Below are 15,451 nucleotides of genomic sequence, written 5' to 3'. Positions count from 1 at the left end.
TCGTATCCCAACAACAGAATGGTGTGGGTCGTATCCCAACAACAGAATGGTGTGGGTCGTTCCCCAACAACAGAATGTTGTGGGTCGTACCCCAACAACAGAATGGTGTGGGTCGTAGCCAAACAACAGAATGGTGTGGGTCGTACCCCAACAACAGAATGGTGTGGGTCGTACCCCAACAGAATGGTGTGGGCGTACCCCAACAACAGAATGGTGTGGGTCCTATCCCAACAACAGAATGGTGTGGGTCGTATCCCAACAACAGAATGGTGTGGGTCGTATCCCAACAACAGAATGGTGTGGGTCGTATCCCAACAACAGAATGGTGTGGGTCGTATCCCAACAACAGAATGCTGTGGGTCGTACCCCAACAACAGAATGCTGTGGGTCGTACCCCAACAACAGAACGGTGTGGGTCGTACCCCCAACAACAGAATGGGGCGTATCCCGTACCCCAACAACAGAATGGTGTGGGTCGTACCCCAACAACAGAATGGTGTGGGTCATACCCCAACAACAGAATGGTGTGGGTCGTACCCAAACAACAGAAAGGTGTGGGTCGTATCCCAACAACAGAATGGTGTGGGTCGTATCCCAACAGAATGGTGTGGCTCGTATCCCAACAACAGAATGGTGTGGGTCGATCCCCAACAACAGAATGTTGTGGGTCGTACCCCAACAACAGAATGGTGTGGGTCGTAGCCAAACAACAGAATGGTGTGGGTCATACCCCAACAACAGAATGGTGTGGGTCGTACCCCAACAACAGAATGGTGTGGGTCGTACCCCAACAACAGAATGGTGTGGGTCGTACCCCAACAGAATGGTGTGGGCGTACCCCAACAACAGAATGGTGTGGGTCCTATCCCAACAACAGAATGGTGTGGGTCGTATCCCAACAACAGAATGGTGTGGGTCGTATCCCAACAACAGAATGGTGTGGGTCGTATCCCAACAACAGAATGGTGTGGGTTGTACCCCAACAACAGAATGGTGTGGGTCGTACCCCAACAACAGAATGGTGTGGGTCGTACCCCAACAACAGAACGGTGTGGGTCGTACCCCAACAACAGAACGGTGTGGGTCGTACCCCAACAACAGAATGGGGCGTATCCCGTACCCTAAAAACAGAATGGTGTGGGTCGTACCCCAACAACAGAATGGTGTGGGTCATACCCCAACAACAGAATGGTGTGGGTCGTACCCAAACAACAGAAAGGTGTGGGTCGTATCCCAACAACAGAATGGTGTGGGTCGTATCCCAACAGAATGGTGTGGGTCGTATCCCAACAACAGAATGGTGTGGGTCGTTCCCCAACAACAGAATGTTGTGGGTCGTACCCCAACAACAGAATGGTGTGGGTCGTAGCCAAACAACAGAATGGTGTGGGTCATACCCCAACAACAGAATGGTGTGGGTCGTACCCCAACAACAGAATGGTGTGGGTCGTACCCCAACAGAATGGTGTGGGCGTACCCCAACAACAGAATGGTGTGGGTCCTATCCCAACAACAGAATGGTGTGGGTCGTATCCCAACAAAGGAATGGTGTGGGTCGTATCCCAACAAAGGAATGGTGTGGGTCGTATCCCAACAACAGAATGGTGTGGGTCGTATCCCAACAACAGAATGGTGTGGGTCGTATCCCAACAACAGAATGGTGTGGGTCGTACCCCAACAACAGAATGGTGTGGGTCGTACCCCAACAACAGAATGGTGTGGGTCGTATCCCAACAACAGAATGGTGTGGGTCGTACCCCAACAACAGAATGGTGTGGGTCGTACCCCAACAACAGAATGGTGTGGGTCGTATCCCAACAACAGAATGGCGTGGGGCGTATCCCAACAACAGAATGGCGTGGGTCGTATCCCAACAACAGAATGGCGTGGGTCGTACCCCAACAACAGAATGATGTGGGTCGTACCCCAACAGAATGGTGTGGGCGTACCCCAACAACAGAATGGTGTGGGTCGTACCCCAACAACAGAATGGTGTGGGTCGTACCCCAACAACAGAATGGTGTGGGTCGTACCCCAACAACAGAATGGTGTGGGTCGTATCCCAACAACAGAATGGTGTGGGTCGTACCCCGACAACAGAATGGTGTGGGTCGTATCCCAACAACAGAATGGTGTGGGTCGTATCCCAACAACAGAATGGTGTGGGTCGTACCCCAACAACAGATTGGCCAGCTCATCATCCGCAGGGAGATAACATGTTCTATGAGGAGATAGTATTTTTTTTAAAACAGTCTGTTTGAGATACAAGTATAGGATGTCTCAACGCTATTTCGATGAGTTAACAGAATATTCACTTTTTAAAGTTAATAAGATCTTCCACCGGACAGTTACTTTTAAAATAAAGGTTCTGTTCCAGAACTGTAGAGATCACTTTCTTTCCGGTTCGGCTTCTGTTTCTTCATTTTTTTGTTCTTATGCGGTTTCCTGTTCTGTTTTCTGAACTGGTTCCAACTCCTGGGGTCATTGTTAAAACTGTGTGGGTTCTCTCATGCCTTTTCAGGTTCTGTAACAGGGTAAAACCCTTTCCACATTGGGAGCATTGGAAAGGTTTCTCTCTTGTGTGTGTTCTTTTATGGTCCTTCAGATTCCCTAACCGTGTAAAACCCTTTCCACACTGGGAGCATTGGAAAGGCTTCTTTCCTGTGTGAAATTCTGTATGTTTTTTTAGGTTCCCTAACTTGGTAAAATTCTTTCCACACAGAGAGCAATGGTAAGCTGTCTCCCATGTGTGTATCATTTCATGCTCCTTCAAGCTCCCTAAACTTTTAAAACTATTTCCACACTGGGAACATTGGAAAGACTTCTCTCCTGTGTGTATTTTCTCATGCTTTTTCAGGTTCCCTAACAGGGTAAAACCTATTCCACACTGGGAGCATTGGAAACGTTTCTCTCCTGTGTGTACTCTTTTATGATCCTTCAGGTTCCCTAACAGTGTAAAACCCTTCCCACACTGGGAGCATTGGAAAGGTTTCGCTCCGGTGTGTAATTGTTTATGTTTTTTTAGGTTCCCTAACTTGGTAAAATTCTTTCCACACAGAGAGCAATGGTAAGATGTCTCCCCTGTGTGTGCCCTTTCATGCACCTTCAAGCTCTTTAACTGTGTAAAAATCTTTCCACAGTGGGAGCATTGGAACGGCTTTTCTCCTGTGTGTGTTCTCTCATGCTTTTTCAGGCTTCCTAACAGGGTAAAACCCTTTCCACACTGGGAACATTGGAAACGTTTCTCTCCTGTGTGTACTAATTTATGTTCGTTCAGGCTCCGTAACCGTGTAAAATTATTTCCACACTGGGAGCATTGGAAAGGTTTCTCTCCTGTGTGTACTCTTTCATGGTCCTTCAGATTCCCTAACCGTGTAAAACCCTTCCCACACTGGGTGCATTGGAACGGCTTCTCTCCTGTGTGTGTTCTCTCATGCTTTTTCAGGCTCCCTAACAGGGCAAAACTATTTCCACACTGGGAACATTGGAAAGGCTTCTCCCCTGTGTGTAACCTTTCATGCTCCTTCAAGCTCCCTAACTGTGTAAAACCATTCCCACACTGGGAGCATTGGAACGGTTTCTCTGCTGTGTGTGTTCTCTCATGCTTTTTCAGGTTCCCTAACCACCTAAAGCCCTTTTCACACTGGGAGCATTGGAAAGGTTTCTCTACTGTGTGTATTATTTTATGTTCTTTCAAGTTCCCTAACCGTGTGAAACTCTTTCCACATTGGGAGCATTGGAAAGGTTTCTCTCCTGTGTGTATTCTCTCATGCCTTTTCAGGTTCCCTAACCGTGTAAAACTCTTCCCACATTGGGAACATTGTGAAGTCTTCTCTCCTGTCTTCTGTCCTTCCTCTGAAGGACTCTTCCTGCCGTCAGAGTGAGAGTCTGGTCTCTCTCCTGCCAAAGACAAACAGTATCTAGTTAAACAGAGACCTGAATGAAACCTCCATTAAATAAAACTGTCTTCTTATGAGGTTTAATCTAGACTAGATCCCTCATTATAAAACAGTACATTTGGATCGTAGATACTGATTGGTTAATAGCCGTTAGATATTCATGATGAACCCTGGGTAATGCCTGTTAAACTCTCTGGGACATGTGGGACGCTAGCGAAATAGCAGGGCTGCAAATTCAAAACAACAAAAATCTCATAATTCAAATTTCTCAAACATACAACTATTATATCCCATTTTAAAGATACACTTCTCATTAATCCAACCACATTGTCCGATTTCAAAAAGGCTTTACGGCGAAAGCATAACATTAGATTATGTTAGGACAACGCTGAGACAACAAAAACCACACAGCCATTTTCCAAGCAAGGAGAGGCGTCACAATAACCAGAAATACAGCTAAAATTAATCACTAACCTTTGACGATCTTCATCAGATGACACTCCCAGGACTCAATGTTACACAATACATGTATGTTTTGTTCGATAAAGTTCATATTTATATCCAAAAACCCCATTTTACATTGGCGCATGATGTTCAGAAAATGTATTGCCTCCAAAACTTCCGGTGAATGAGCACATCAATTTAGAAAAATACTCATCATAACATTTACAACAGTTATTGAAAGAATTATAGATACACTTCTCCTTAATGCAACCGCTGTGTCAGATTTCAAAATCGCTTTACGGCGAAAGCACATTTTTCAATATTCTGAGTACAGAGCTTATCCATCAAAGCAAGCTATACAGTTACCCGCCAAGTTCTGGAGTCAACTAAAGTCAGAAATAGTATTATAAAACTTCACTTACCTTTGCTGATCATCGTCGGAATGCACTCCCAGAAGAAATGTTTGTTTTGTTCGATAAACTCCATATTTATGTCCAAATACCTCCTTTGTTTGCGCGTTCAGATCACTATCCAAAGGCAAAATGAGCGAGCGCAAAACCCTAGATGAAAAGTCAAAATGTTCCATTACCGTTCATAGAAACATGTCAAACGATGTTTACAATCAATCCTTAGGGTCTTTTTAACATAAATATTCGATAATATTCCAACCGGACAATAGCGTATTCATTACTGAAGAAAAAGAAGGAATGGCGTGCCTGCGCAGTAAACAACTCATTGGCCTCAGGCAGTCCACTTGTTGAGTCAGCTCTTATTCTCTCCCCAGTAACAGTAGAAGCATGAAACAAGGTTCTAAAGACTGTTGACATCTAGTGGAAGCCTTAGGAAGTGCAAAATGAACCCTAAGTCACTGTATACTGGATAGGGAATTTGGATATCCAAATCTACTAATAATATGCATATCCTACCTTCTGGGCCCGAGAAAGCAGGCAGTTTAATTTTGGCACGTCATTCACCTGAATTTCTGAATACTGCCCCTTGTCACTAAAAAGTTAACAGTTGTATTTGAATTATCTCTATACATCCACTGTCCCAAGGCCAAGCCAGGCAATTTATAAACTCATCTCCACTGTCCCACAGCCCTGCCAGGCAATTCATAAACTAATCTCCACTGTCCCACAGCCCTGCCATGAAATTCATGAACTCATCTCCACTGTCCCACAGCCCTGCCAGGCAATTTATAAACTCATCTCCACTGTCCCACAGCCCTGCCAGGCAATTTATAAACTAATCTCCACTGTCCCACAGCCAAGCCAGGCAATTTATAAACTAACCTCCACTGGACAAAATAATCTAGACATTATTACCCCCCGTGCATCTAGTCCAGCATGGTTCACCACCATGCTTCACTGTGGGGATGGTGTTCTCGGGGTGATGAGAGGTGTTGGGTTTGCGCCATACATATATTTTTCTTAAGGGCCAAAAAGTTCAATTTTAGTCTCATCTGACCAGAGTACCTTCTTCCATATGTTTGGGGAGTCTTCCACATACCTTTTGGCAAACACCAAACGTGTTTGCTTTTATTTATTTTTAAGCAATGGCTTTTTTCTGGCCACTCTTCTGTAAAGCCCAGCTCTGTGGAGTGTACGGCTTAAAGTGGTCCTATGGACAGATACTCCAATCTCCGCAGTGGAGCTTTGCAGCTCCTTCAGGGTTATCTTTGGTCTCTTTGTTGCCTCTCTGATTAATGCTCTCCTTGCCTGGTCCGAGAGTTTTGGTGGGCAGCCCTCTCTTGGCAGGTTTGTTGTGGTGCCATATTCATTCAATTTTTTAATAATGGATTTAATGGTGCTCCATGAGATGTTCAAAGTTTTGTATATTTTTTATAACCCAACCCTGATCTGTTCTTCCCCACAACTTTGTCCCTGACCTGTTTGGAGAGATCCTTGGTCTTCATAGTGCCGCTTGCTTGGTGGTGCCCCTTGCTTAGTGGTGTTGCAGACTCTGGGGCCTTTCAGAACAGGTGTATATATACTGAGATCATGTGACACTTAGATTGCACACAGGTGGACTTTATTTAACTAATAATGTGACTTCTGAAGGTAATTGGTTGCACCAGATCTTATTTAGGGGCTTCATAGCAAAGGGGGTGAATACATATACACGCACCACTTTTTATTTTGAAACAAGTTATTTCTTTTCATTTCACTTCACCAATTTAGACTATTTTGTGTTTTTGTCCATTACATGAAATCCAAATAAAAATCAATTTAAATTACAGGTTGTAGTGCAACTAAATAGGAAAAACGCCAAGGGGGATGAATACTTTTGCAAGGCACTGTACTATTTAAATGTAGATGTTTTTTTGCATTTGATATATACTGCTCAAAAAAATAAAGGAACACTTAAACAACACATCCTAGATCTGAATGAAAGAAATAATCTTATTAAGTACTTTTTTCTTTACATAGTTGAATGTGCTGACAACAAAATCACACAAAAATAATCAATGGAAATCCAATTTATCAACCCATGGAGGTCTGGATTTGGAGTCACACTCAAAATTAAAGTGGAAAACCACACTACAGGCTGATCCAACTTTGATGAAACGTCCTTAAAACAAGTCAAAATGAGGCTCAGTAGTGTGTGTGGCCTCCACGTGCCTGTATGACCTTCCTACAACGCCTGGGCATGCTCCTGATGAGGTGGCGGATGGTCTCCTGAGGGATCTCCTCCCAGACGTGGACTAAAGCATCCACCAACTCCTGGACAGTCTGTGCTGCAACGTGGCGTTGGTGGATGGAGCGAGACATGATGTCCCAGATGTGTTCAATTGGATTCAGGTCTGGGGAACGGGCGGGCCAGTCCATAGCATCAATGCCTTCCTCTTGCAGGAACTGCTGACACACTTCAGCCACATGAGGTCTAGCATTGTCTTGCATTAGGAGGAACCCAGGGCCAACCGCACCAGCATATGGTCTCACAAGGGGTCTGAGGATCTCATCTCGGTACTTAATGGCAGTCAGGCTACCTCTGGCGAGCACATGGAGGGCTGTGCGGCCCCCCAAAGAAATGCCACCCCACACCATGACTGACCCACCTCCAAACCGGTCATGCTGGAGGATGTTGCAGGCAGCAGAACGTTCTCCACGGCATCTCCAGACTCTGTCACGTCTGTCACGTGCTCAGTGTGAACCTGCTTTCATCTGTGAAGAGCACAGGGCGCCAGTGGCAAATTTGCCAATCTTGGTGTTCTCTGGCAAATGCCAAACGTCTTGCACGTTGTTGGGCTGTAAGCACAACCCCCACCTGTGGACGTTGGGCCCTCATACCACCCTCATGGAGTCTGTTTCTGACCGTTTGAGCAGACACATGCACATTTGTGGCCTGCTGGAGGTCATTTTGCAGGGCTCTGGCAGTGCTCCTCCTGCTCCTCCTTGCACAAAGGCGGAGGTAGCGGTCCTGCTGCTGGGTTGTTGCCCTCCTACGGCCTCCTCCACGTCTCCTGATGTACTGGCCTGTCTCCTGGTAGCGCCTCCATGCTCTGGACACTACGCTGACAGACACAACAAACCTTCTTGCCACAGCTCGCATTGATGTGCCATCCTGGATGAGCTGCACTACCTGAGCCACTTGTGTGGGTTGTAGACTCCGTCTCATGCTACCACTAGAGTGAAAGCACCGCCAGCATTCAAAAGTGACCAAAACATCAGCCAGGAAGCATAGGATCTGAGAAGTGGTCTGTGGTCCCCACCTGCAGAACCACTCCTTTATTGGGGGTGTCTTGCTAATTGCCTATAATTTCCACCTGTTGTCTATTCCATTTGCACAACAGCATGTGAAATTTATTGTCAATCAGTGTTGCTTCCTAAGTGGACAGTTTGATTTCACAGAAGTGTGATTGACTTGGAGTTACATTGTGTTGTTTAAGTGTTCCCTTTATTTTTTTGAGCAGTGTATTTACCATATCATATGGAGACAGAAACATAAACCATTTACCTTATCATAAGTAGACATAATTGTAAATGATTAAATCCTTCCAATAGAAAAAAACAAAAAAACAATTTAGTTACAAATTGAACTTTAATTAGATGAGTTGGGATGATTTCACTGAACAACAAAATAAAGGGAATATTGAATGATCCCCAATGATCCATCGCATCTCCAAAAACATTTTCAACATACAGCTGTAAAACGATAGTCTAGAAAAGAAATCTTTGCTTGTCTTCCTCTCAGGCTTCCATGTCTTCTCCCTGGACCTCCTCAATGTCCACCTCTTGAACATCAGACTCTGAAGGCCTCATCTTCACTGTCACTTTCCAAGCTTGTTGAGGATGGCTCGTTGTCAGGCTCAAAAAGACTCAAATTTGCCCGGATGGCCACACATTTTTCGACCATTGTATTGGTATTTGGTGTGTGTGTTCCCAAACAAGGACCAGTTGCGCTCTGAGGCGGCTGATGTTGGTGGGATTTGGAGGATGATGGAGGCAACATGGGAAAGACCCTCCGATCCACAAAGTCCCTTCCACCAGGTGGCTGATGAAATATGTTGGCACGACAGCCATATTGCATCTCCATCCCAAAGCCCTTGATTGGAAGTATAAAGAACCTTGCCCTCATCCAGGCCAAGGTGGCGAGACACGGTAGTGATGACACCATAGGCCTTGTTGATCTCTGCACCAGACAGGAGGCTCTTGCCAGCATACCTGGGGTCCAACATGTACACTGCGGCGTGTATGGGATTCAGGCAGAAGTCTTCACGCTTTCTGAGGTATTTCAGAACTGCAGTTTCCTCTGCTTGGATCTTTTGACTTGCCTTCAGCTCATCTGCAATGTAGAGACCGGTGTGTCTGTTGTCCCTTGTGTCTGTGCTCTTGTAGAATACTGGTTGAGGGGTGGAGATGATGTAGTTAATTATTCCTTACCTACGAACATTCGACCACCCATCAGAGATGACTGCAATACAGTCTGCTTTCTCTATGATTTGCTTGACCTTCATTTGAACTCTGTTGAACTCTGCATCCAGGAAATGAGTAGATAAAGCATGTCTGGTTGGAGGGGTGTCTGCTGGACGAAGAACATTCAGAAATCTCTTCCAATACACATTGCCTGTGAGCATCAGAGGTGAACCAGTTGCATACACAGCTCGAGCAAGACATTCATCAGCATTTCTCTGACTGCGTTCCTCCATTGAATCAAAAAAAACATCTGATTCCAGGAGGACCATGAGCTGTTGCTATCGATAAGGTGTCTGATTCATCATTTTCACCTCGAATAGAAGTAGAGGGACTTTTGTCAGAGGTTGCTTGTTGTGAGCGCTGAGGGAACTTTATGCACTTGGCCAGATGATTCTGCATCTTTGTTGCATTCTTCACATATGATTTGGTGCAGTATTTGCAGATGTACACAGCTTTTCCTTCTACATTAGCTGCAGTGAAATGTCTCCACACATCAGATGGGGCCCGTGCCATTTTCCTGGAAAGATGAAGACAAAAATGAGTAAAAAAAACAACAAATACAATTCCATGTACAGATAAATAGTTAAGCAGTTAGATTAAACAACTCCTTCGTAAGATAAATGTTTTAGAATGAAACATGTATGGAAACAGGTGAATTAACACTCCTCAGTTAGCAGGCTCAAGCAAGTTAAAACCCACATGGTAACAAAAACTAACTAGCAAAAAGTTAGAAATGATTTAAACACATTTTGCTGCAGGCTACTATTTACTAGTTAACAAAAAATAATGTATGTCCTATAAAATATATTCACCCCACCCAGTATAGTAATCAAAACTTACCAGAAAGCATGTAGTCCTTGGCTCAGACAGTGTAGTAGTGTGGGCTCAATAGCATCTCATTAGTGTTCAAGATCTTGAGAATCCGCTGTACATGTGATGGAAGAATGCACTGTGCATGCAGAGGGTTGCAGTTCCATTGAATTGGGGATAGTTTAACCAAAATATGCCACAAGACCTAGAATTGCCTTATGTGTATCCCACAAAAAAGGTTCACTTGTTATAAGCTAACTTTTTTAAAATTAATTTAAGCAAAATTCCCCAAATTCCCGGGCTTAACTTCCCGGAGAATATACCGGAAATTTACCGGAAAGTTTCCGACCCTTTGCAACCCTACACAAAGAGAAAACACGTTTTCAGGTGCATCCTGTTTCCATTGATCATCCTTGAGATGTTTCTACAACTTGATTGGAGTCCACCTGTGGTAAATTCAATTGATTGGACATGATTTTGGAAAGGCACACACCTGTCTATATAAGGTCCCACAGATTACAGTGCATGTCAGAGCAAAAACCAAACCATGAGGTCGAAGCAATTGTCCGTAGAGCTCCGAGACAGGATTCTGGTGGAAGCATCATGCTGTGGGGATGTTTTTCAGCAGCAGGGACTGGGAGACTAGTCAGGATCGAGGGAAAGATGAACGGAGCAAAGTGCAAAGATATCCTTGATGAAAGACCTGCTCCAGAGCGCTCAGGACCTCAGACTGGGGTGAAGGGTCACCTTCCAACAGGACAACAACCCTAAGCACACAGTCAAGACAGTGCAAACAGAGCCCGGACTTGAACCCGATCGAACATCTCTGGAGAGACCTGAAAATAGCTGTGCAGCGACGCTCCCCATCCAACCTGACAGAGTTTGAGAGGATCTGCAGAGAAGAAATGGGAGAAACTCCACAAATACAGGTGTGCCAAGCTTGTAGCGTCATACCCAAGGAGACTCCAGGCTGTAATCGCTGCCAGGCTTGTAGCGTCATACCCAAGGAGACTCCAGGCTGTAATCACTGCCAAAGATGCTCCAACAGTAAAGGGTCTGAATACTTATGAAAATGTGATATTTCAGTTTTTTATTTTAATAGATTTGGAAATATTATCATTATGGGATATTGTGTGTAGATTGATGAGGGGATTTTTTTTTTTTAATCAATTTTAGAATAAGGCTGTAACATAACAAAATGTGGAAAAAGTCAAGGGGTCTGAATACTTATCCGTACTGAATATATACAGTACCAATCAAACGTTTGGACACACCATTAAATGGTTTTCTTTATCTTTACTATTTTCTACATTGTAGAATAATAGTGAAGACATCAACACTATGAAATAACACATATGGACTCATGTAGTAACCAAAACATTTTCAGGTGACTACCTCATGAAGCTGGTTGAGAGAATGCCAAGAGTGTTCAAAGCTGTCATCAAGGCAAAGGGTGGCTACTTTGAAGAATCTAAAATATATATTTTGATTTAACACTTTTTTGGTTACTACATGATTCCATGTGTTTCATACAGTGACAAGGGTTTTGCCATTAAGTACTAAGTCATGTTTTGCAGAGGGGTCAAATACTTATTTCCCTCATTAAAATGCAAATCAATTTATAACATTAATGACATGCGTTTTTCTGGATTTTTGTTGTTGTATTTCTGTCTCTCACTGTTCAAATAAACCTACAATTAAAATTATAGACTGATTATTTCTTTGTCAGTGGGCAAACGTACAAAATCAGCAGGGGATCAAATACTTTTTTCCCTCACTGTAGTTTTGATGTCTTCACTACTATTATTCTACAATGTAGAAAATAGTCAAAAATAAAGAAAATCCCTTGAATGAGTAGGTGTGTCCAAACGTTTGATTGGTCCTGTATTTATCCTGTGTGTCTCTAGGAAGGGAATCTGTCTGGGTGTCCTAAAGTTCGCAGCGCCCTAAAAAATAGTCTGTCCTCGGTTGCAACATTCACTACCGAGTTCCAAACTGCCTCTGGAAACAACGTCTCTTGTCCATCTGTTGGCCCAATCAAAACGCAACGCAATCTACAACGGTCATAGAAGGATGAATAAAATACATTTACTCAATAAAATAAAAGTTCATGACGTACATGTTGTTCATCTTTAAAACAATTAAAAAATATATATATATAACTGTTTTATGAAGAAAGAAGACAGTCAAATCCATGTTATTGTGAAACTCTCCACGTCATCCTTAAGAACAGCCCTTAGTGTGTTAGAACATTAACAGATCATTCCAGAACATTCCAGAACATTAACAGAACATTCCAGATCTCTCCTTGTCTTGATTCTGTCCTCTTCATCATTTGAAATCAGACATGAGATGGCTGTAATATATGATATGGTATCATAGATGTTTAAAATCAGGTCAGTCTGCCTGAAAATTATAACTGAACAACTATGGACCTAAACACTTTTTGATATTTAATCATGTTTTTTTTTTTAAATAATAACTTTTATCTCATGTAATATTGAGCAAAAGCACTACAGAAAGAGATATTCAGAGACGTTTAAAAATAAATAAAAGCATTTGATCCATTAACGTTTTGTTGACTCTTTGTAGCTTTTTCAATTCCTACAGTACAGAAACAACATATCCAAGACAATAATGTCCTTTTAAAATCACACATTAGTTCAACAACTGCAGTTTGTCCCCCTGTTAAGAGAGTACTCACTGAATTTACTGGTGTTAATCATATCAATGTCCCTGTTTTATTAGATAGTACTCACTGTATTTACTGGTGTTAATCAGATCAATGTCCCTGTTTTATTAGATAGTACTCACTGTATTTACTGGTGTTAATCAGATCAATGTCCCTGTTTTATTAGATAGTACTCACTGTATTTACTGGTGTTAATCAGATCAATGCCCCTGTTTTGTAAGATAGTACTCACTGTATTTACTGGTGTTAATCAGATCTCCAGTCTTCTGTGCTTCTTCGTCCTCCTCTAATGTGACAGTAATCTCCCCCTCTTCATCCTTCTCTTCAAAAATGTCTCCCTCCTCTTTCATTGTGACAGTCATGTCCCCTTCCTCCTCCTTCATTACAAAAACGTCTCCCTCTTCTTTCACTGTGACAGTCATGTCCCCTTCCTCCTCCTTCATTACAAAAACGTCTCCCTCCTCTTTCACTGTGACAGTCATATCATCCTCTTCCTTTATGCCAAAAACTGCACCTTCCTCTTGTTTCACGGTAGTCAACATCCTCCTCCTCTTTCACTCTGAAAGCGTCTTTCTCGTATTCTTCTTTCACTGTAACAGCCTCCTGTTCCCTTCTCCTCTTTCACGAAACCTTCTTTCTCCGTCCAGCTGAGCTCTTCTTTAGCAGCTGGGAGAGTATCTTAGTGAGTTTATGTTCGGGGGATGCTAGCTAGCTAGCTAGTTAGCGTTAGCCAAGTCCTACTGCTAAGTTAACCAGCTAGCTAGATGTCTAAAAACGTAAATATTACATTAAATGGGGGTGATGACCAAAATAAATACTAATGTTTAAAACACAGTGGCTTATATATACGTCGAAAACTTCTAAAGAGCTCCAATATTTCGGCTATGTTGGCTAGTAAGCTACCGAGGTGGCTGGCTAACTGTTCTTGTTATTGTTGAAGACTCGTTCCGTCCACTAGATTATACGTCACACTCTGGCAGCGTCGCCTGAATGACGCACATCGTCATCTGTTGACTGGAGTGGGGTTAACGCAGTTCAGAGAAGTTTTATTTTATTTCGATAACATTTTATTTTAATTTACATTTCTTTCATTAACAGACACGGTGGTGTTACCATGGAAACAGACACGGTGATGTTACCGTACTGATTAACACACACACACACACACACACACACACACACACACACACACACACACACACACACACACACACACACACACACACACACGGTGGTGTTACCATGGAAACAGACACGGTGGTGTTACCATACTGATTAAGAGACATGGTGATGTTACCATGGAAACAGACACGGTGATGTTACAATACTGATTAACAGACACAGTGGTGTTACCATAGTGATTAACAGACACGGTGATGTTACCATGGAAACAGACACGGTGGTGTTACAATACTGATTAACAGACACGGTGGTGTTACCATGGAAACAGACACGGTGGTGTTACCATACTGATTAACAGACACGGTGGTGTTACCATGGAAACAGACACGGTGGTGTTACAATACTGATTAACAGACACGGTGGTGTTACCATGGAAACAGACACGGTGGTGTTACAATACTGATTAACAGACACGGTGATGTTACCATAGAAACAGACGCGGTGATGTTACCATACTGATTAACAGACACGGTGGTGTTACCATAGTGATTAACAGACACAGTGATGTTACCATGGAAACAGACACGGTGATGTTACCATGGAAACAGACACGGTGATGTTACCATACTGATTAACAGACACGGTGGTGTTACCATGGAAACAGACACGGTGGTGTTACCATACTGAATAACAGACACGGCTCTATGTTACCATGGAAACAGACACGGTGATGTTACCATACTGATTAACAGACACTGTGATGTTACCATGGAAACAGACACGGTGATGTTACCATGGAAACAGACACGGTGATGTTACCATACTGATTAACAGACACTGTGATGTTACCATGGAAACAGACACGGTGATGTTACCATACTGATTAACAGACACGGTGGTGTTACCATGGAAACAGACACGGTGATGTTACAATACTGATTAACAGACACAGTGGTGTTACAATACTGATTAACAGACACGATGATGTCACCATGGAAACAGACACGGTGGTGTTACCATACTGATTAACAGACACGGTGATGTTACCATGGAAACCGACACGGTGGTGTTACCATGGAAACAGACACGGTGGTGTTACCATACTGATTAACAGACACGGTGGTGTTACCATGGAAACAGACACGGGGATGTTACCATGGAAACAGACACGGTGATGTTACCATACTGATTAACAGACACGGTGGTGTTACCATGGAAACAGACACGGTGATGTTACCATGGAAACAGACACGGTGGTGTTACCATACTGATAAACAGACACGGTGGTGTTACCATGGAAACAGACACGGTGATGTTACCATACTGATTAACAGACACGGTGGTGTTACCATGGAAACAGACACAGTGATGTTACCATGGAAACAGACACGGTGGTGTTACCATACTGATAAACAGACACGGTGGTGTTACCATGGAAACAGACACGGTGATGTTACCATACTGATTAACAGACACGGTGGTGTTACCATGGAAACAGACACGGTGGTGTTACCATACTGATAAACAGACACGGTGGTGTTACCATGGAAACAGACACGGTGGTGTTA

At 43.3% G+C, this 15,451-nt stretch overlaps 1 protein-coding gene across 1 annotated transcript; it reads right to left on the bottom strand.

Moving 5' to 3' along the window:
- Positions 1-2,113: 2,113 nt before the first annotated feature.
- On the bottom strand, positions 2,114-13,737 carry LOC115178083 (gastrula zinc finger protein XlCGF26.1-like). The gene is made up of 2 exons (XM_029739121.1): positions 12,994-13,737; positions 2,114-3,900 (listed from the first exon to the last, which is right to left on the bottom strand). The coding sequence occupies exons 1-2, from the start codon at positions 13,301-13,303 to the stop codon at positions 2,420-2,422; spliced, it is 1,791 nt and encodes a 596-aa protein (XP_029594981.1). The 5' UTR covers positions 13,304-13,737; the 3' UTR covers positions 2,114-2,419.
- Between the last annotated feature and the right edge of the window lie 1,714 nt (positions 13,738-15,451).

Source organism: Salmo trutta, chromosome 38, assembly GCF_901001165.1.
Source record: "Salmo trutta chromosome 38, fSalTru1.1, whole genome shotgun sequence".
Lineage (NCBI taxonomy): Eukaryota > Metazoa > Chordata > Actinopteri > Salmoniformes > Salmonidae > Salmo > Salmo trutta.
Note: the sequence above shows the minus strand (reverse complement) of the source record. Positions and strands in the feature narration are given on the sequence as shown.

Excerpts from the sequence above, each read along its gene's own strand:
- LOC115178083 (XM_029739121.1), bottom strand. The coding sequence starts at position 13,303 with ATGTTGACTACCGTGAAACAAGAGGAAGGTGCAGTTTTTGGCATAAAG. Across the intron at positions 3,901-12,993 it reads GATTAACACCAGTAAATACA|GAGAGAGACCAGACTCTCAC; the intron begins GTGAGTACTATC and ends TGTCTTTGGCAG.